The sequence below is a fragment of the Bufo bufo genome, chromosome 7, assembly GCF_905171765.1.
Source record: "Bufo bufo chromosome 7, aBufBuf1.1, whole genome shotgun sequence".
NCBI lineage: Eukaryota > Metazoa > Chordata > Amphibia > Anura > Bufonidae > Bufo > Bufo bufo.
The window spans coordinates 13756130-13779180 of NC_053395.1; the positions used below are offsets into that span (position 1 = coordinate 13756130).

General features: G+C 45.9%; 1 protein-coding gene across 2 annotated transcripts in view; it reads left to right on the forward strand.

Annotated features, from left to right (window-relative positions):
- The first annotated feature begins 4936 nt into the window (after positions 1-4936).
- Positions 4937-23051, forward strand: part of LOC121008481 — a 74415-nt gene continuing 56300 nt past the window's right edge. For both annotated transcript variants that reach the window (XM_040441069.1, XM_040441070.1), the window contains exon 1: positions 4937-5104. In XM_040441069.1, the coding sequence (XP_040297003.1) occupies positions 5011-5104 (94 nt within the window). In that variant the 5' untranslated portion in view covers positions 4937-5010. The remainder of the gene's footprint in view (positions 5105-23051) is intronic.

Genomic DNA, 23051 nt, shown 5'->3' on the forward strand with positions numbered 1-23051 from the left:
TTCTGCTGCAGCTCTTTCCCTATCACAGCTCAGGGGGTGTGTCTTTTCTGCTGCAGCTCTCTTCCTATCATAGCTCAGGGGGGGGGTGTCTTTTCTGCTGCAGCTCTCTCCCTATCACGCTCAGGAGGTGTGTCTTTTCTGCTGCAGCTCTCTCCCTATCACAGCTCGGGGGGGGGGGGTCTTTTCTGCTGCAGCTCTTTCCCTATCACAGCTCAGGAGGGGTGTCTTTTCTGCTGCCGCTCTCTTCTTGTAACTGTAACAGCTGCTAACAGTATATACGGCTGGTTGCAGCTGAAGGATGGAACTGAGCATGTGCGGGCAGCTCAGTAGGAAGATGTACATATTACTATACAGACTAAACACCAGGGGGCACCACTATAATAAAGTAAACAGAATATCTCGCAACTGGAGCATTTCTGTGACAGAAAGTAAATTGCTAAAGTAACCAGTTTTTTTGTGCTGAATCATATTAATACAACATTTAATGATGTCACAACCCCTGTAATATGTTTCTGTCACACAGTAGGGACATTGCCCGAACATACCATAACTACTCCAAGTCACCAATTTTTTGTCTTTTCGCCCCAGCCCTGTATGACCATGGATTATATACAGAGGCTGCGTCTGTAGTGCCATCATACGATGCACAATGTACACATACATACGTACACATAAGGATTCATTCTTGGTGAAGATATTACTGCCAAACGCTGCAAGGCAAAGGACGGTATGAATCCGCCCCATTCATCATGTCCAGGTCCGTGCCTGTTATAATCCTAACCCATTATTAAAGGCCTTCTGTCACCCCACTAAAGTCACTTTTTTTTTTTGGGCAACTTAAATTCTTTATAATGCGATATATCAATATATAATGCTCTTACTCATTTTGGTTCAGCAGTTTCTTCAAAAAACGGACTTTTATAATATGTAAATGAGCTCTCTACCAGCAAGTAGGGCGGCTACTTGCTGGTAGCAGCCGCCTCCTCCTTTCATAAAGACGCCCCCTCCTCCTGTTGATTGACAGGGCCAGCGAACGCGATCATCCTCTGGCTGGCCCTGTCTGCGTTCAAAATCTGGCACCTGCGCCGTACCTGTCTTCATTCGGCGCAGGCGCACTGAGAGGAGGACGCGCGCTCTGCCGCTCCATCCTCAATGCTCCTGCGCCGATGACGTCACATCTACACCCGGCGCAGGTGCACTGAGGATGGAGCGGCCGAGCGAGCGTCCTCCTCTCAGTGCGCCTGCGCCGACTGAAGACAGCTACGGCGCAGGCGCCAGATTTTGAACGCAGACAGGGCCAGCCAGAGGACGATCGTATTCGCTGGCCCTGTCAATCAACAGGAGGAGGGGGCGTCTTTATGAAAGGAGGATGCGGCTGCTACCAGCAAGTAGCCGCCCTACTTGCTGGTAGAGAGCTAATTTACATATTATAAAAGTCCGTTTTTTTAAGAAACTGCTGAACCAAAATAAGTAAGAGCATTATATATTGATAAATCGCATTATAAGGAATTTAAGTTGCCAAAAAAATAAAAAATTACTTTAGTGGGGTGACAGAAGCCCTTTAACCCATTTTTGTTTGGTGGTAATAGACATATATATTTTTTCTTTTTATTACAATAGATTTCCTAGGCTCTGAGTGATGGCAGCTCTGGGGCCGTCTTTTAATCTGTGATCACAGCTATTTAAGCCTTAAATGCTACGGACAATAGCGATTGCAGCAGAGAAGGGGGCACCACCTATCCACTTCCCCCACGACATGAACATGCCGTGTTGACTGGTTGCTTTTGCAGCAAATGTTCTCCAGGTTGCTGGCTCTTCATTGCATGTTCCATTACCATGCTGTATATGTATGATGCCGTGCATTATGTTGTTTTTATTATTTCATATCTGACTATTGAAGTTTCGGGCAGGCAATAGGCTGACTTTTTTGATTTCTGCAGCTCATTTTTGAGTTTTGTTCTATAGACTCGGATAGGGACAGCAGAGTCATCGCTTTATCATTAGAGGACAGGGACAGCAGAGTCATCTCTTTATCATTAGAGGACAGGGACAGCAGAGTCATCGCTTTATCATTAGAGGACAGGGACAGCAGAGTCATCTCTTTATCATTAGAGGACAGGGACAGCAGAGTCATCTCTTTATCATTAGAGGACAGGGACAGCAGAGTCATCTCTTTATCATTAGAGGACAGGGACAGCAGAGTCATCTCTTTATCATTAGAGGACAGGGACAGCAGAGTCATCTCTATCATTAGAGGACATGGACAGCAGGGTCATCTCTTTATCTTTAGACGACAGGGACAGCAGAGTCATCTCTTTATCATTAGATGTACAGAGACAGCAGAGTCATCTCTTTATCATTAGTGGACAGGGATAGCAGAGTCATCTTTTTGTCATTAGAGGACATGGACAGCAGAGTCATCTCTATCATTAGAGGACATGAACAGCAGGGTCATCTCTTTGTCATTAGAGGACATGGACAGCAGGGCCATCTCTATCATTAGACGACAGGGACAGCAGGGTGATCTCTTTATCATTAGACGACAGGGACAGCAGAGTCATCTCTTTATCATTAGTGGACAGGGACAGCAGAGTCATCTCTTTATCATTAGATGACAGGGACAGCAAAGTCATCTCTTTATCATTAGTGGACACGGACAACAGAGTCATCTCTATCATTAGAGGACAGGGACAGCAGGGTCATCTCTTTATCATTGGACGACAGGGACAGCAGAGTCATCTCTTTATCATTAGATGACAGAGACAGCAGAGTCATCTCTTTATCATTAGTGGACAGGGACAGCAGAGTCATCTTTTTGTCATTAGAGGACATGGACAGCAGAGTCATCTCTATCATTAGAGGACATGGACAGCAGGGTCATCTCTTTGTCATTAAAGGACATGGACAGCAGGGCCATCTCTATCATTAGACGACAGGGACAGCAGGGTGATCTCTTTATCATTAGATGACAGGGACAGCAGAGTCATCTCTTTATCATTAGTGGACAGGGACAGCAGAGTCATCTCTTTATCATTAGATGACAGGGACAGCAAAGTCATCTCTTTATCATTAGTGGACACGGACAACAGAGTCATCTCTATCATTAGAGGACAGGGACAGCAGGGTCATCTCTTTATCATTGGACGACAGGGACAGCAGAGTCATCTCTTTATCATTAGATGACAGAGACAGCAGAGTCATCTCTTTATCATTAGTGGACAGGGACAGCAGAGTCATCTTTTTGTCATTAGAGGACATGGACAGCAGAGTCATCTCTATCATTAGAGGACATGGACAGCAGGGTCATCTCTTTGTCATTAGAGGACAGGGACAGCAGAGTCATCTCTTTATCATTAGACGACAGGGACAGCAGAGTCATCTCTTTATCATTAGATGACTGGGACAGCAGAGTCATCTCTTTATCATTAGAGGACAGGGACAGCAGAGTCATCTCTATCATTAGAGGACAGGGCCAGCAAAGTCATCTCTTTATCATTAGAGGACAGGGACAGCAGAGTCATCTCTTTATCATTAGATGACAGGGACAGCAGAGTCATCTCTTTATCATTAGATGATAGGGACAGCAGAGTCATCTCTTTATCATTAGAGGACAGGGACAGCAGAGTCATCTCTTTATCATTAGAGGACAGGGACAGCAGGGTCATCTCTTTATCATTAGAGGACAGGGACAGCAGGGTCATCTCTTCATCATTAGAGGACAGGGACAGCAGAGTAATCTCTATCATTAGTGGACAGGGACAGCAGAGTCATCTCTTCATCATTAGAGGACAGGGACAGCAGAGTCATCTCTTCATCATTAGAGGACAGGGACAGCAGAGTCATCTCTTCATCATTAGAGGACAGGGACAGCAGAGTCATCTCTTCATCATTAGAGGACAGGGACAGCAGAGTAATCTCTATCATTAGAGGACAGGGACAGCAGAGTAATCTCTATCATTAGTGGACAGGGACAGCAGGGTCATCTCTTCATCATTAGAGGACAGGGACAGCAGGGTCATCTCTTCATCATTAGAGGACAGGGACAGCAGGGTCATCTCTTCATCATTAGAGGACAGGGATAGATGGCAGCTCTATTATAACAGTAGAGGCCTAGACAAGACAAGAAAGTTAAAGGGGTTGTCTCACCTTAGATTTATATGGCCATCAATGTTAGATAGGTGCAGGTCCCACTTCTGGACCCCCGCACATGCACAGCCACCCTCCATTCATTTCAATGGCTATATTCAGCAGTCCCATAGAGGTGGCCGCGTTTGCAAGGCGCTTATTCCATCATTTCTATAGGACTTCCGATAATAGCAAAACGCGCTCTCCTTCTCTAGACACGTGCGGGTACTACCTCTGGAACCTGCTCCTATCTGACATTGGTGGCAGATATCCTAGCAATATGCCACCAATATCTCAGGTGACACAACCCCTTAAACACCACATAGATAAGGCTCCCCTGTTCTTTTAGGAGACTGCAATAGTTTTCTGGCCGTTTCTGAACATTACCTTTCATTGTTTCCAAACATTCCTTTCAGGCTACATGCACAAGACCGTATGTGTTTTGCGGTCCGCAAATTGAAGATCCGGAAAAAAATGGATGACATCCGTATGCCGTATATTTTTTGCGAGGCTACGGAACAGACATACTGATGCGGACAGCACACGGTTTGCTGTCCGCATTTTTTGCTGTCCCACTGAAATGAATGGGTCCGCATCCTATCCGCAAAAAAAACGGAACGGACACGGAAACAAACAACGTTCGTGTGCATGTAGCCTTAATAAGATGTATTGCATCATGAAGTCACCTTTCTGGTTGTCACACAGTATCGAGGTGGAGTCGATGGGAAGGAAAACATTCTACATATGTATAAAAAAAAAATTGCTCCAGTCCTTCCCGGGAGCCATGGGAAATCTAGGAACTCGAACTTTGTATTCCAGGAATGAAGCTGCTTTCTTTCACTTTCACTTTCCCGACCGTCGTGGCCTAAATCTGCAGAGAACAAGATGATTTCCCTTGAACAGAGATGGAGGAGAATAAATGAAGGCACTGCCATGGGGCGAGCGGGAGCCCTGCTGCTTCTCTTCCTCTGTCACACATGTGAGTGTTACTGTCACTTGTCTCAGGTCTGCCTTATATACGCCGTATAGCAGCTCCAACACCGCGGCAGCCACCGCCCCTCCTCTCTCCATTGTCTGTGTTGTTTGCCTAAAGCTTCTCGCTACATTATAGCTTGTGTCTGCTACAATTTAGATAGATGTAGCAGAGCCGGTTGGAGCAGAACACGTTGTAGGATCAGGGCTTGTGTTACTTTGTGCATTATTTCCAGAGCTGCACTCCCGTCTCTGTCTGCAATGTCTCTGACCGATTGTCTGTGAATCATAGTTTAATTACGTGCTCGGTAATCCTGTGGTTAGTTGCTCTTCCAAGACAGGCTATATTGGGGGTCATTTACCATGACCAGATTATTACACCGGTCTGTGTTTCCCCTTTGCGCTGGCGGAGGATGTGCTTAATTTATGACGAGGTATGCGCCCCTGGCAGTCTGGGCATGAGGCAAAAACAGAGGTGTAACTAGGCTTTCCTGCACCCGGGGCAAGGATTCAGATTTGTTTTTTTACACTAAGCCACTCCTCTAATTCCGCCCAATGCATAACTGTCCCACCTAATAAAATCTATCAGAGGGTACATGGGGGTACCAATACTCCTTGCGATAAATGAAAGACCCAACTGGTCCTACCTCATCCAGGGTGACGCTGGCATCGGCGTGATGTCCTCTGGATCAGGAACCTTTGTGCCTATCACACTAGTTATGCCCACCTTTGTGCCCCCTCACAGTATTTATGTCCTGATATTTGCCCCCTCACTGTAGTTATGGCCAGATATGTGCCCCCTCACTGTAGTTATGGTCAGATATGTGCCCCCTCACTGTAATTATGCCCAGATATGTGCCCCCTCACTGTAGTTATGCCCAGATATGTGCGCTCTCACTGTAGTTATGCCCAGATATGTGCCCCCTCACTGTTGTTATGGCCCGATATGTGCCCCCTCACTGTAGTTATGCCCAGATATGTGCCCCCTCACTGTAGTTATGCCCAGATATGTGCCCCCTCACTGTAGTTATGCCCAGATATGTGCCCTCTCACTGTAGTTATGCCCAGATATGTGCCCCCTCACTGTTGTTATGGCCAGATATGTGCCCCCTCACTGTAGTTATGCCCAGATATGTGCCCCCTCACTGTAGTTATGCCCAGATATGTGCCCCCTCACTGTTGTTATGGCCAGATATGTGCCCCTCACTGTAGTTATGGTCAGATATGTGCCCCTTCACAGTAGTTATGCCTAGATATGTGCCCCATCACAGTAGTTATGCCTAGATATGTGCCCCCTCACTGTTGTTATGGCCAGATATGTGCCCCTCACTGTAGTTATGGTCAGATATGTGCCCCTTCACAGTAGTTATGCCTAGATATGTGCCCCATCACTGTAGTTTTGCCTAGATATGTGCTCCCTCAGTGTAGTTATGCCCAGATATGTGCCCCCTCACTGTTGTTATGGCCAGATATGTGCCCCCTCAGTGTAGTTATGCCCAGATATGTGCCCCCTCACTGTTGTTATGGCCAGATATGTGCCCCCTCACTGTAGTTATGCCCAGATATGTGCCCCTTCACTGTAGTTATGCCCAGATATGTGCCCCCTCACTGTAGTTATGCCCAGATATGTGCCCCCTCACTGTTGTTATGGCCAGATATGTGCCCCCTCAGTGTAGTTATGGACAGATATGTGCCCCCCCACCGTAGTTATGCCCAGATATGTGCCCCCTCACAGTAGTTATGCCCAGATATGTGCCCCCTCACTTTAGTTATGCCCAGATATGTGCCCCTCACAGTAGTTATGCCCAGATATGTGCCCCCTCACAGTAGTTATTCCCAGATATGTGCCCCCTCACTGTTGTTATGGCCAGATATGTGCCCCCTCACTGTAGTTATGCCCAGATATGTGTTCCCTCACTTTAGTTATGCCCAGATATGTGCCCTCTCACAGAGTTATGTCCTCCTTTGGCCCCCAGTGCGCACTCCAGCTACATAAAAGAAAGAAAAAAAAACACAAATACTCACCTGCTTCCCTGATGACGCGCTCCCACACAAACATGGCGCTGCTGGCAGTGCAGGCGGCCGATTCCCGAGCTTTCAGAGCTCATCTGGCCGGGAGTTGTTTTTTGCCTGTTTTCTGGCAGAAATTTTTGTAAATTCTTTGGGGCCAATATCCCAAAAGAATAATTCTGCACAAAAACAACTGTGCAACAAAATATTGTTGCTTGAGCATTTAAAAAGTCACAAAAAAGGCATAGCACCGTTCATAAATGACCCCCATTTTTCAGAAAGGCAACAGTGGAAAAAACGTCCATTAAAAACTGACAGTGTCTCCGTGTTTAACGGACGTTTTTTCACTATTGTGCGAATGTAGATTTACGTTTCCTAGTTAATTGGATGGAGCTGTGATGTTACATTATTGCTACAAAGTATCAGGTACAAGGTATTATTTCATGATAATTTATTAGCTCATAGATTTTTCTAAATTCTTTCTGTATCAATTATTCACAATATTAGAGGGGTTTCCTTAGTGTTTAATACTGATGGACTATCCTCAGGATAGGTCATCAGTATCTGATCAGTGGGGGTCTGACACCCTCACCCCCACCCATCAGCTTTTTGAAGAGGCTGTGGTGCTCCGGTGAGTGTTGCAGCCTCCCTTACAGCTTACCAAGTGCAGCGCCATCCATTGGAAAGTGGCTGTGCTTGGTATTGCAGCTCAGCCCCATTCATTTGAATGTGACTGACCTACACATAGGCCATGGGACCGATGAACGTGACATCAGTGGCCTAGGAAGAGGCTGCAGGATTCGCCAAAGCGACACGGCCTCTTCATACAGCTGATCGGCGTGGTTACCGATGAGATACTGATAACCTATCCCATGGAATGGTCATCGATATTAAACATTCATAAAACCCATTTGAAGACCTCAACTGTATGATTCCAGGGAAGAGAAATCTGGCCTGTGAGTACGATGAACATACGTGTGCATGACTGTACAGCCGTGTGTTCATCCCATGACCGGGGTAGATGTTATACTCTACAAATAAAATAAGGATTCACATTCAATGACTGTAAGCAGAGATCTTAAAAGCCTGAAATGATTGATATAAAACGTATACTGAAAACTTTCATTATTCAGAAAAAAATGCAATATCTCTTTAAGGCCTCATGCACAGGGCCGTTGCCATTTTTGTGGTCCGCAAATGGCAGATCCACAAAACATGGATAACTGGCCGTGTGCGTTCCGCATTTTGCAGCACGGAACGTCCTGCCCTCTGTCCTCTCCTTGTCTGTAAAATGGACAAGAATAGAACATACGGACATACGGTTTCAGAAAGCACATGGTGTGCTGTCCGCATCTTTTGCAGCCCCTTTGAAGTGAATGGGTCCTCATCCGATCAGCATGAGCACCAAAACCATGTTCATGTACATGAGCCCTAAGGCTGAGTTCAGACTTCAGTTATTGGTCAGTTATTTTGTCCAGTTATTGTGAGCCAAAACCAGGTGCGGGTCAAAAACGCAGAACAGGCGTTGATCTTTGCCTTCTACCCGATCTCTCAGGTGCTCCACTATTGGCTTTGGCTCACGATCACTGATCGAAATACCTGACCAAATAACTGAAGTGTGAACTCAACCTAAGGGCTCATTCAGACGACCGTATTTATGTGTCCGCAACCGTTCTGCAAACCCATTCATTTCAATGGGGCCGCAAAAGATGCGCCATGTGGTGTCCACATCCGTGCTTCCATTCCGCTGCCCCGCAAAAAGATAGAGCATGTCCTATTCTTATTTCTATCATAGGGCTGGCGGTGTGCGTTCCGCAAAACACATACTCTGTCGTCTGAATGAGCCCTAAGCTGAAAAGTTTAGTACAATATGGAAGGGGGGAGGGGAGGAATGTATTTGAATGTGAACTACTGAGGAAAAAGATAAAAATTAAGACTGAGAAAAAGCTGCAGAATATAGAGTGCACACAGTATGTATGTATATATATATATATATCTCTTATATATATAAAAACTAGCAGAAGGACCCGGCTTCGCACGGGTATATTTCATCTATTTAATTTTATGTTTCCGTGTGTCGTAAAAAGATATCAACAGTTTCCCCCATAACAGTGTGCCCGCCCCTTTAACTGTGACTTTCACTGTGACCGCCCCTTTAACTGTGACCGCCCCTTTAACTGTGACTTTCACTGTCACCGCCCCTTTAACTGTGACTTTCACAGTGGCCGCCCCTTTAACAGTGACTTTCACAGTGACCGCCCCTTTAACAGTGACCGCCCCTTTAACAGTGACTTTAACAGTGACCGCCCCTTTAACAGTGACTTTCACAGTGACCGCCCCTTTAACAGTGACTTTCACAGTGGCCGCCCCTTTAACTATGACTTTCACAGTGACCGCCCCTTTAACTGTGACTTTCACAGTGACCGCCCCTTTAACTGTGACTTTCACAGTGACCGCCCATTTAACTGTGACTGTTACAGTGACCGCCCCTTTAACTGTGACTTTCACTGTGACCGCCCCTTTAACTGTGACTTTCACTGTGGCCGCCCCTTTAACTGTGACTTTCACTATGACCGCCCCTTTAACTGTGACTTTCACTGTGACCACCCCTTTAACTGTGACCGCCCCTTTAACTGTGACTTTCACTGTCGCCGCCCCTTTAACTGTGACTTTCACTGTCACCGCCCCTTTAACTGTGACTGATAGAGCATGTCCTATTCTTATTTCTATCATAGGGCTGGCGGTGTGCGTTCCGCAAAACACATACTCTGTCGTCTGAATGAGCCCTAAGCTGAAAAGTTTAGTACAATATGGAAGGGGGGAGGGGAGGAATGTATTTGAATGTGAACTACTGAGGAAAAAGATAAAAATTAAGACTGAGAAAAAGCTGCAGAATATAGAGTGCACACAGTATGTATATATATATATATATCTCTTATATATATAAAAACTAGCAGAAGGACCCAGCTTCGCACGGGTATATTTCATCTATTTAATTTTATGTTTCCGTGTGTCGTAAAAAGATATCAACAGTTTCCCCCATAACAGTGTGCCCGCCCCTTTAACTGTGACTTTCACTGTGACCGCCCCTTTAACTGTGACTTTCACAGTGGCCGCCCCTTTAACAGTGACTTTCACAGTGACCGCCCTTTTAACAGTGACCGCCCCTTTAACAGTGACTTTAACAGTGACCGCCCCTTTAACAGTGACTTTCACAGTGACCGCCCCTTTAACAGTGACTTTCACAGTGGCCGCCCCTTTAACTGTGACTTTCACAGTGACCGCCCCTTTAACTGTGACTTTCACAGTGACCGCCCATTTAACTGTGACTGTTACAGTGACCGCTCCTTTAACTGTGACTTTCACTGTGACCGCCCCTTTAACTGTGACTTTCACTGTGGCCGCCCCTTTAACTGTGACTTTCACTATGACCGCCCCTTTAACTGTGACCGCCCCTTTAACTGTGACTTTCACTGTCGCCGCCCCTTTAACTGTGACTTTCACTGTCACCGCCCCTTTAACTGTGACTTTCACTGTCACCGCCCCTTTAACTGTGACTTTCTGTCACGACGGACAGGATATCAGATACACAGATAAATGAACAAACAAGTTTCTAGGCGAGAAGCTGGGGATAAGGTCACCTCCTAGCAAATCCCTAACAGCTCTCCCTATTCTGCTATGCCCACATTCAGACTCTGACGGTGGGAATAATGTGTCCTCGTGCCTGGGCTGAAAATACCCTAGAATCCCTGATATGGTGAAAGGGGAATAGGGGTAGCCTGCTCCCTCAGAAACTGGAGGGGACAGACGTCACTCAAGCAGCCTAGACAGCAAACAACAAGAAATCAGAAACCAACTTATCTTATCAGAGCAGGAACAGCCAATCCTTCCTTCCTTGCTTTCAAAGCCTGACAGAAGCTATAACCCGCACGGAACACTGGGAGTGGAAGTAATTTAAACCAACGACCCCACCCAGTGCACCTGAAGGGAGGTGGATCTAGCACGACTCCAAAACACAACAAAAGACTAGACACGTGCTTCTAATCTGGCAGACCTCTGCACATAGTCTGAGCAGGGCATGACACTTTCACTGTGACCGCCCCTTTAACTGTGACTTTCAAAGTGACCACCCCTTTAACTGTGACTTTCACTGTGACCGCCCCTTTAACTGTGACTTTCACTGTGACCGCCCCTTTAAGCAGTAAAGAAATATGGCTGGGTTGTTATGGAAACCTGGAGTAAAACTGTGTTTATGGAAGTTGGGATTTGAAGAGAAAGAATTGCAGGCTTGTATTTGGGGGGGGGCTCATTTTTGGGGAATATCTCATGAACGGTATGTCCTAGAGAGCTGAGACCCGGTCTAAAACCTTCCCTGACACCTGATGTACATGTGTGCCAAATTTGATGAAAATCGGTCCAGTCGTTTGGTTGCGCATAAAGAACGTCTATAGACAGACAGACAGAAACTCATTTTTATGCGTTTGGACGTTCTTTATGCGTGACCAAACGACTGGACCGATCTTCACCAAATTTGGCACACAGGTACATCAGGTGTCAGGGAAGGTTTTAGACTCCCTAGGACGTGCCTTTCCTGAGATATTCCCAAAAAATGACCTGCATTAGCCAATACAAGCCTGCAAGTCTTTCACTAAAATCCGTACTGCCATTTACACATGTTCCTTATTAGCCAATCACAGGTTTTAGCAGTTCGCAGGTCCTGAAATATTCAGTCATATGACGTATGACGGCACAACTACACTGCTACATACATGGGGGGAAGGGGCCACTATTAAATGGATGGCCGCTGTGGAGTTCACTGTTAAAGGGGCGGGCACTGTAGAGGTCACTGTTAAAGAGGTGGTCAATGTTAAAGGGGCGGGCACTGTGGAGGTCACTGTTAAAGGGGCAGGTACTGTAGAGGTAACTGTTAAAAGGGGCGGTCACTATTAAAGGGACGGGCACTGTGGAGGTCTCTGTTAAAGGGGCGGGCACTGTGGAAGTCACTGTTAAAGGGGGGCAATGTGGATATCACTGTTAAAGGGGCGACCATTATGAAGGTCACTGTTAAAGAGGCGCTCAATGTTAAAGGGGCGGGCACTGTGGAGGTCATTGTTAAAGGGGCAGGCACTGTTAAAGGGGTGGGCACAGTGGAGGTCACTGTTAAAGGGGCAGGCACTGTTAAAGGGGCAGGCATTGTGGAGGTCACTTTTAAAGGGGAAGACACTGTGGAGGTCACTATAAAAGGGATGAGCACTGTGGAGGTCACTGTTAAACCCTTCAATACACAGCCTTATTTCACCTTAAGGACAAGGCCATTTTTTGCAAATCTGACCAGTGTCACTTTAAGTGGTGATAACTTTAAAACGCTTTTACTTATCCAGGCCATTCTGAGATTGTTTTTTCATCACATATTGTACTTCATGACACTGGTAAAATGGAGTAAAAAAAAATTGGCAAAAATTTGGAAAAATTAGCAAATTTCCAAGTTTCAATTTCTCTACTTCTATAATACATAGTAATACCTACAAAAATAGTTATTACTTTACATTCCCCATATGTCTACTTCATGTTAGGATCATTTTGGGAATGACATTTTATTTTTGGGGGACATTACAAGGCTTAGAAGTTTAGAAGTAAATCTTGAAATTTCTCAGAAATTTTCAAAAACCAACTTTTTAAGGACCAGTTCAGGTCTAAAGTCACTTTGTGAGGCTTACATAATAGAAACCAGCCCAAAATGACCCCATTCTAGAAACTACACCCCTCAAGGTATTCAAGACTTGTTAACCCTTTAGGTGTTCCACAAGAATTAATGGAAAATAGAGATACAATTTCAAATTTTCACTTTTTTGGCAAATTTTAATATTTTTTATATTTATTTTTCCAGTTACAAAGCAAGGGTTAACAGCCAAAAAAACTCAATAGTTATGGCCCTGATTCTGTAGTTTACAGAAACACCCCATATGTGGTCGTAAACTGCTGTACGGGCACACAGCAGGGCGCAGAAGGAAAGGAATGCCATACGGTTTTTGAAAGGCAGATTTTGCTGGACTGGTTTTTTGACACCATGTCCCATTTGAAGCCCCCCTGATGCACCCCTAGAGTAGAAACTCCAAAAAGTGACCCCATTTTAGAAACTACGGGATAGGGTGGCAGTATTGTTGGTACTAGTTTAGGGTACATATGATTTTTGGTTGCTCTATATTACACTTTTTGTGAGGCAAGGTAACAAGAAATAGCTGTTTTGGCACCGTTTTTTCCCCGTTATTTACAACATTCATCTGACAGGTTAGATCATGTGGTATTTTAATAGAGCAGGTTGTCACGGACGCGGCGATATCTAATATGTATACATTTTTTTATTTATGTAAGTTTTACACAATAATATCATTTTTGAAACAAAAAAAAAACATGTTTTAGTGTCTCCATATTCTGCGGGATGAGATGATGGTTTGATTGGAACTATTTTGGGCTGCATATGAATTTTTGATCGCTTGCTATTACACTTTTTGTGATGTAAGGTGACAAAAAATTGTTTATTTAGCACAGTTTTTATTTTTTATTTTTTACGGTGTTCATCTGAGGGGTTAGGTCATGTGATATTTTTATAGAGCCGGTCGATACGCACGCGGCGATACCTAATATGTCATTTTTTTTTTTTACTTTATTTGGGGAAAATGACGTTTTTGTTTATTTTTACTTGAAACTTTTAATTTGGGGCGGGGGGGACTTTATTTTTTCAACTTTTTTTTCACTTTTTTTTTTGTCCCACTTTGGGACTTCAACTTTTGGGGGTCTAATCCTTTACAATGCATTTCAATGCTTCTGTATTGGAATGCATTGGCTGTATGAGTTAGGCCTTATGCACACGACAGTATTTTTTCACGATCCGCAAAACGGGGTTCCGTTGGTCCGTGATCCGTGACCGTTTTTTCGTCCGTGGGTCTACCTTGATTTTTGGAGGATCCACGGACATGAAAAAAAAGTCGTTTTGGTGTCCACCTGGCCGTGCGGAGCCAAACGGATCCGTCCTGACTTACAATGCAAGTCAATGTGGACGATCCGTTTGACGTTGACACAATATGGTGCAATTGCAAACGGATCCGTCCCCCATTGACTTTCAATGTAAAGTCAGGAGTTAATATACCATAGGATCAGAGTTTTCTCCAATCCGATGGTATATTTTAATTTGAAGCGTCCCCATCACCATGGGGAGCTCCTCCTACTGGTAAGTGACAGGTCTGTGCGGCGCATTGCTTAATTATCTGTCACTTACCAGTAGGAGGAGCTCCCGGCCGGTCACAGACAGCGCAGCAGGTAAGTATGATGCTTCTAATATTGCTAAGTAACCATGGCAACCAGGACTGCAGGAGCGTCCTGTCCTGGTTGCCATGGTTACCGATCGGAGCCCCAGCGATTAAACTGGGACTCCGATCGGAACTCTCCACTGCCACCAATGATTGGGGGGGGGGGGGGGGCACACACTGGCCACCAATTATATTAATACAATAGAGGGGGGGGCCGGGGGAGGGATGGCGCACACTGGCCACCAATGATAATACAATAGAGGGAGGGAGGGGGGGCCGGGGGGGCCGCACACTGGCCACCAATTATAATACAATAAAGGGAGGGAGGGGGGCGGGGGGGCCGCACACTGGCCACCAATGATATTAATACAATAGAGGGGGGGCCGGGGGGGGGGGGCGCACACTGGCCACCAATGATAATACAATAGAAGGAGGGAGGGGGGCTGGGGGGGCCGCACACTGGCCACCAATGATAATACAATAGAGGGGGGGGGGGGGGGGGGGGGGGCCGCACACTGGCCACCAATGATATTAATACAATAGAGGGGGGGCCGGGGGGGCGCACACTGGCCACCAATGATAATACAATAGAGGGAGGGAGGGGGGCCGGGGGGGGGCGCAAACTGGCTACCAATGATAATAAGATAAAGGGAGGGGGGCCGCACTGGCCACCAATGAAATTAAAACTGGGGAGGGAGGGGGGTCTGCCCCCTGCTGCCTGGCAGCCCCTGATCTCTTACAGGGCGCTATGATACGCACAATTAACCCCTTCAGGTGCAGCACCTGAGGGGTTAATTGTGCGGATCACAGCCCCCTGTAAGAGATCGGATGCTGCCAGGCAGCAGGGGGCAGTCATGCACACAGTTCGTAGTATATTCTAACTAGAAGCGTCCCCATCACCATGGGAACGCCTCTGTGTTAGAATATACTGTCGGATTTGAGTTTTCACGAAGTGAAAACTCAGCTCTGAAAAAGCTTTTATGCAGACGGATCTTCGGATCCGTCTGTATGAAAGTAGCCTACGGACACGGATCACGGACACGGATGCCAATCTTGTGTGCATCCGTGTTTTTTCACGGACCCATTGACTTGAATGGGTCCGTGAACCGTTGTCCGTCAAAAAAATAGGACAGGTCTTATTTTTTTGACGGACAGGATACACGGATCACGGAGGTGGATGACAAACGGTGCATTTACGACCTGTGTCCTGAAGAGGTTAAAGGGGCAGGTACTGTGGAAGTCACTGTTAAAGGGGCGGGTACTGTGGAGGTCACTGTTAAAGGGGTGGCCACTATGAAGGTCACTGTTAACCACCTCAGCCCCCAGTGCTTAAACACCCTGAAAGACCAGGCCACTTTTTACACTTCTGACCTACACTACTTTCACCGTTTATTGCTCGGTCATGCAACTTACCACCCAAATGAATTTTACCTCCTTTTCTTCTCACTAATAGAGCTTTCATTTGGTGGTATTTCATTGCTGCTGACATTTTTACTTTTTTTGTTATTAATCGAAATTTAACGATTTTTTTGCAAAAAAATGACATTTTTCACTTTCAGTTGTAAAATTTTGCAAAAAAAAACGAGATCCATATATAAATTTTGCTCTAAATTTATAGTTCTACATGTCTTTGATAAAAAAAAAATGTTTGGGTAAAAAAAAAATGGTTTGGGTAAAAGTTATAGCGTTTACAAACTATGGTACAAAAATGTGAATTTCCGCTTTTTGAAGCAGCTCTGACTTTCTGAGCACCTGTCATGTTTCCTGAGGTTCTACAATGGCCAGACAGTACAAACACCCCACAAATGACCCCATTTCGGAAAGTACACACCCTAAGGTATTCGCTGATGGGCATAGTGAGTTCATAGAACTTTTTATTTTTTGTCACAAGTTAGCGGAAAATGATGATTTTTTTTTTTTTTTTTCTTACAAAGTCTCATATTCCACTAACTTGTGACAAAAAATAAAAAGTTCTATGAACTCGCCATGCCCATCAGCGAATACCTTGGGGTCTCTTCTTTCCAAAATGGGGTCACTTGTGGGGTAGTTATACTGCCCTGGCATTCTAGGGGCCCAAATGTGTGGTAAGGAGTTTGAAATCAAATTCAGTAAAAAATGACCTGTGAAATCCGAAAGGTGCTCTTTGGAATATGGGCCCCTTTGCCCACCTAGGCTGCAAAAAAGTGTCACACATCTGGTATCCCCGTACTCAGGAGAAGTTGAGGAATGTGTTTTGGGGTGTCTTTTTACATATACCCATGCTGGGTGAGATAAATATCTTGGTCAAATGACAACTTTGTATAAAAAAATGGGAAAAGTTGTCTTTTGCCAAGATATTTCTCTCACCCAGCATGGGTATATATAAAATGACACCCCAAAACACATTCCCCACCTTCTCCTGAGTACGGAGATACCAGATGTGTGACACTTTTTTGCAGCCTAGGTGGGCAAAGGGGCCCATATTCCAAAGAGCACCTTTCGGATTTCACTCGTCATTTTTTACTGAATTTGATTTCAAACTCCTTACCACACATTTAGGCCCCTAGAATGCCAGGGCAGTATAACTACCCCACAAGTGACCCCATTTTGGAAAGAAGACACCCCAAGGTATTCCGTGAGGGGCATGGCGAGTTCCTAGAATTTTTTATTTTTTGTCACAAGTTAGTGGAAAATGATGATTTTTTTATTTTTTTTTCATACAAAGTCTCATATTCCACTAACTTGTGACAAAAAATAAAAACTTCCATGAACTCACTATGCCCATCAGCGAATACCTTGGGGTCTCTTCTTTCCAAAATGGGGTCACTTGTGGGGTAGTTATACTGCCCTGGCATTCTAGGGGCCCAAATGTGTGGTAAGGAGTTTGAAATCAAATTCAGTGAAAAATGACCTGTGAAATCCGAAAGGTGCTCTTTGGAATATGGGCCCCTTTGCCCACCTAGGCTGCAAAAAAGTGTCACACATCTGGTATCCCCGTACTCAGGAGAAGTTGAGGAATGTGTTTTGGGGTGTCTTTTTACATATACCCATGCTGGGTGAGATAAATATCTTGGTCAAATGACAACTTTGTATAAAAAAATGGGAAAAGTTGTCTTTTGCCAAGATATTTCTCTCACCCAGCATGGGTATATATAAAATGACACCCCAAAACACATTCCCCACCTTCTCCTGAGTACGGAGATACCAGATGTGTGACACTTTTTTGCAGCCTAGGTGGGCAAAGGGGCCCATATTCCAAAGAGCACCTTTCGGATTTCACTCGTCATTTTTTACTGAATTTGATTTCAAACTCCTTACCACACATTTGGGCCCCTAGAATGCCAGGGCAGTATAACTACCCCACAAGTGACCCCATTTTGGAAAGAAGAGACCCCAAGGTATTCGCTGATGGGCATAGTGAGTTCATGGAAATTTTTTTTTTTTGTCACAAGTTAGTGGAATAGGAGACTTTGTATGAAAAAAAAAAAAAAAAAAAAAAATCATCATTTTCCACTAACTTGTGACAAAAAATAAAAAATTCTAGGAACTTGCCATGCCCCTCACAAAATACCTTTGGGTGTCTTCTTTCCAAAATGGGGTCACTTGTGGGGTAGTTATACTGCCCTGGCATTTTCCAGGGGCCCTAATGTCTGGTAAGTAGGTAAATGACCTGTGAAATCTGAAAGGTGCTCTTTGGAATGTGGGCCCCTTTGCCCACCTAGGCTGCAAAAAAGTGTCACACATCTGGTATCTCCGTACTCAGGAGAAGGTGGGGAATGTGTTTTGGGGTGTCATTTTACATATACCCATGCTGGGTGAGAGAAATATCTTGGCAAAAGACAACTTTTCCCATTTTTTTTATACAAAGTTGGCATTTGACCAAGATATTTATCTCACCCAGCATGGGTATATGTAAAATGACACCCCAAAACATATTCCCCAACTTCTGCTGAATACGGAGATACCACATGTGTGACACTTTTTTGCAGCCTAGGTGGGCAAAGGGGCCCAAATTCCTTTTAGGAGGGCATTTTTAGACATTTGGATACCAGACTTCTTCTCACGCTTTGGGGCCCCTAAAATGCCAGGGCAGTATAAATACCCCACATGTGACCCCATTTTGGAAAGAAGACACCCCAAGGTATTCAATGAGGGGCATGGCGAGTTCATTGAAAAAAAAAATTTTTGGCACAAGTTAGCGGAAATTGATTTTTGGGATTTTGTTCTCACAAAGTCTCCCTTTCCGCTAACTTGGGACAAAAATTTCAATCTTTCATGGACTCAATATGCCCCTCAGCGAATACCTTGGGGTGTCTTCTTTCCAAAATGGTGTTATTTGTGGGGTGTTTGTACTGCCCTGGCATTTGAGGGTCTCCGCAATCATTACATGTATGCCCAGCATTAGGAGTTTCTGCTATTCTCCTTATATTGAGCATACGGGTAATGAGATTTTTTTTTCCGTTCAGCCTCTGGGCTGAAAGAAAAAAATGAACGGCACAGATTTCTTCATTCGCATCAATCAATGTGGATGAAAAAATCTCTGCCAAAAAAAGAAAAAGGAGGGGAAAGGCGTCTGCCAGGACATAGGAGCTCCGCCCAACATCCATGCCCACTTAGCTCGTATGCCCTGGCAAACCCGATTTCTCCATTCACATCAATCGATGTGGATGAATAAATCATTGCCGGGATTTTTTTTTTTATATATACAAAGTGTTTGCCAAAGTATATGAACACCGCCACCTCCTCAGCTCATATGCCTCGGCAAACGTATCTTTTACTGCAGAGGAGAAATCTCGTCTTGCAGCGCCGCATACACCGACTTGCGTGTAATCTGACAGCAGCGCAATGCTTCTGTCCGAATGCACATCAGTGCTGCAGCTAGTCGATCGGTTGGTCCACCTGGAAGGTAAAAAAAAGAGAAAAAACCAGGCCGCAACACAATAATTTTATTAACTTTGGAAGAGAACATAGAAACTTTAACTTTTTGAACTGAACATTAACCTTTTTGCTTACTGGTGTTTTTTTTTTTTTGTTTTTTTTTTACCTTTATAGAACAAACCTCTCCTTCCCCATGGGTCAATGTGCAAAGCGCAAATCGCCCAAAGATGTGGCGAACTACGTTATGCACTTTGTCCCATGTGAAAGGAGACGTTTGCAGCAGCTGTGAGTGAATGGGCCCTAATAGCCCTGTGTGCCTGTCCTGGTGAGATGTGATCCCTATGCTAGGTGTACCTGTGTGTGGTACTTCCGGAAACACTCTCCTAAGCATAGGGCAGGGTGGTCAGGGCAGTCAGGACAGAAATAGCGGGTGTCACGCCTTATTCCACTCCTGCTACAGACACGACATCTTTTTCGGGGTGACGGTTGGATTGAGGTACCAGCAACGACATTGGGGAAATGTCGCTCGTGTAGACGGCTAACTACACTGGTGGATGGGGCCACGGAACCTTCTGGATACAGGAGGTTCTCGATGATCTCTTCCTGGAATTTGAGGAAGGATCGTGTTCTCCCAGCCTTACTGTAGAGAACAAAACTATTATACAGCGCCAATTGAATCAAATATACAGACACCTTCTTATACCAGCGTCTGGTTCTGCGGGAAACTAAATACGGAGACAACATCTGGTCATTGAAGTCCACCCCTCCCATGAGCAAATTATAGTCGTGGACTGAGAGGGGCTTTTCAATGACACGGGTTGCTCGCTCAATTTGGATTGTCGTGTCTGCGTGAATGGAGGAGAGCATGTAAACGTCACGCTTGTCTCTCCATTTCACCGCGAGCAGTTCTTCATTACACAAGGCAGCCCTCTCCCCCCTTGCAAGACGGGTGGTAACGAGCCGTTGGGGGAAGCCCCGGCGACTAGGTCGCACGGTGCCACAGGCGCAAATCCGTTCTAGAAACAAATGCCTAAAGAGGGCCACACTTGTGTAGAAATTGTCCACATAAAGATGGTACCCCTTGCCGAATAAGGGTGACACCAAGTCCCAGACTGTCTTCCCACTGCTCCCCAGGTAGTCAGGGCAACCGACCGGCTCCAGGGTCTGATCTTTTCCCTCATAGACACGAAATTTGTGGGTATAGCCTGTGGCCCTTTCACAGAGCTTATACAATTTGACCCCATACCGGGCACGCTTGCTTGGGATGTATTGTTTGAAGCCAAGGCGCCCGGTAAAATGTATTAGGGACTCGTCTATGCAGATGTTTTGCTCGGGGGTATACAAATCTGCAAATTTCTGGTTGAAATGGTCTATGAGGGGCCGAATTTTGTGGAGCCGGTCAAAAGCTGGGTGGCCTCTGGGACGGGAGGTGGTGTTGTCGCTAAAATGCAGAAAACGGAGGATGGTCTCAAATCGTGTCCTGGACATAGCAGCAGAGAACATGGGCATGTGATGAATTGGGTTCGTGGACCAATATGACCGCAATTCATGCTTTTTAGTTAGACCCATGTTGAGGAGAAGGCCCAGAAAAATTTTAATTTCGGAAACTTGGACTGGTTTCCACCGGAAAGGCTGGGCATAAAAGCTTCCCGGGTTTGCGGTTATAAATTGTGTGGCATACCGGTTTGTCTCTGCCACGACTAAGTCCAAGAGCTCCGCAGTCAAGAACAGCTCAAAAAATCCCAGGGCCGAACCGATTTGAGCCGTCTCAACCCGAACTCCAGACTGGGCGGTGAAAGGGGGAACTACAGGTGCGGCTGAAGTTGGTGACTGCCAATCAGGGTTTGCCAGCACCTCAGGGACTCTAGGGGCTCTACGGGCCTGTCTGTGCGGTGGCTGCGACGGGGTAACTACTGCACGTGCCACCGTACCAGCTTCAACTGCCCTTCTGGTGCTCGCTACTTCACCATGTTGTACGGCAGTGCTGGTACTAGGTCCAGGAAGGGCTGCGCTGCTGGTGTATGCCTCACCACGTGATCCGGCAGCGACAGCCCCACTCTGCTGCTCTTGAAGCGGATCCTGCGTAACCTGTGGTCTAGCGACACGGGGCCGGGTACGCCTGGTGCTATCAGGGACCTCCACCTCCTCGTCCGAACTTTGGGTCAGAGAGCCACTGCTTTCCACAGGTTCATATTCTGACCCGCTAGATTCGTCAGATGAGGGTTCCCACTCCTCATCCGACTGGGTCAGAATCCTGTAGGCCTCTTCAGAAGAATACCCCCTGTTTGACATTTTGGACTACTAAATTTAGGGGTATTCCCTGAGACTACCCAAGAAAAAAAGCAAACCTGTCTTACAAAGGGGAGGCTAGCGAAGTACCGGAGGCCGCTGCGGTTGATAAAAATATCAAAACTGATTTTTTTATCGCCGCAGTGCGTGTACAGTGAATGTGCAGTGATCAAAAAACAAAAAATTTTTTGTCACTGCGGCGGGGCGGGCGTGGGTGAACGCACGTGTGGGCGACCGATCAGGCCTGATCGGGCAAACACTGCGTTTTGGGTGGAGGGCGAGCTAAGGTGACACTAATACAATTATAGATCTGACAGTGATCAGTTTTGATCACTTACAGATACTATAAAAGTACAAATGCTGATTAGCGATACGCTAATCAGCGAATAAAAGTGACTGCGGTGCAGTGGGCTGGGCGCTAACTGACGCTAACTACCTAACCAAGGGACCTAAACTATCCCTAAAACCTAACAGCCAATACTAGTGGAAAAAAAAAAGTGACAGTTTACACTGATCACTTTTTTTCCTTTCACTAGTGATTGACAGGGGCGATCAAAGGGGTGATCAAAGGGTTAATTGGGGTGCAGGGGGGTGATCTGGGGCTACAGTGTAGTGTTTGGTGCTACTCACAGTTCAGTCTGCTCCTGTGCTGGATCCAACCGACGAAAAGGACCAGCAGAGGAGCAGACAAGCCATATAACAGATCATATTTACTAATATGATCTGTTATATGGCTTGTGATTGGATTTTTTGAAAATCGCCAGCCTGCCAGCCAATGATCGTTGCTGGCAGGCTGGTGACGAAATTGTTCTTTAACTTTTGCCGGCCCGCAATGCGCATGCGCGGGCCGGCAATGCCCGAAATCTCGCGTCTCGCGAGATGACGCACGGATGCGTCCAGGAGGAATGAATCAACCACCTTCCGGACGCATCCGTGCGTTAGGCGGTCGGGAGGTGGTTAAAGGGGTGGTCAATGTTAAAGGGGCGGGCACTGCGGAGGTCACTGTTAAAGGAGTGGGCACTGTGGAAGTCACTGTTAAAGGGGCGGGTACTGTGGAGGTCACTGTTAAAGGGGTGGCCACTATGAAGGTCACTGTTAAAGGGGTGGTCAATGTTAAAGGGGCGGGCACTGCGGAGGTCACTGTTAAAGGGGCGGGCACTGTGAAGGTCACTGTTAAAGGGGCAGCCACTATGAAGGTCACTGGTAAAGGGGTGGTCAATGTTAAAGGGGCGGGCACTGTGGGGGTCACTGTTAAAGGTGTCCGGGAAGGTTTTAGACTCTCTAGGACGTGCCTTTCCTGAGATATTCCCAATAAATGACCTGCATTAGCCAAATACAAGCCAGCAAGTCTTTCTCTTCAAATCCCAACTGCCATACACATGGTTAAATGTCCCTTATTAGTCTCCACATACACACAGTTTTACTCCAGGTTTCCATAACAACCCAGCCATTTTTCTTCACTGCTGTAGGTCAGCTTTGGGCTAGGGCTAC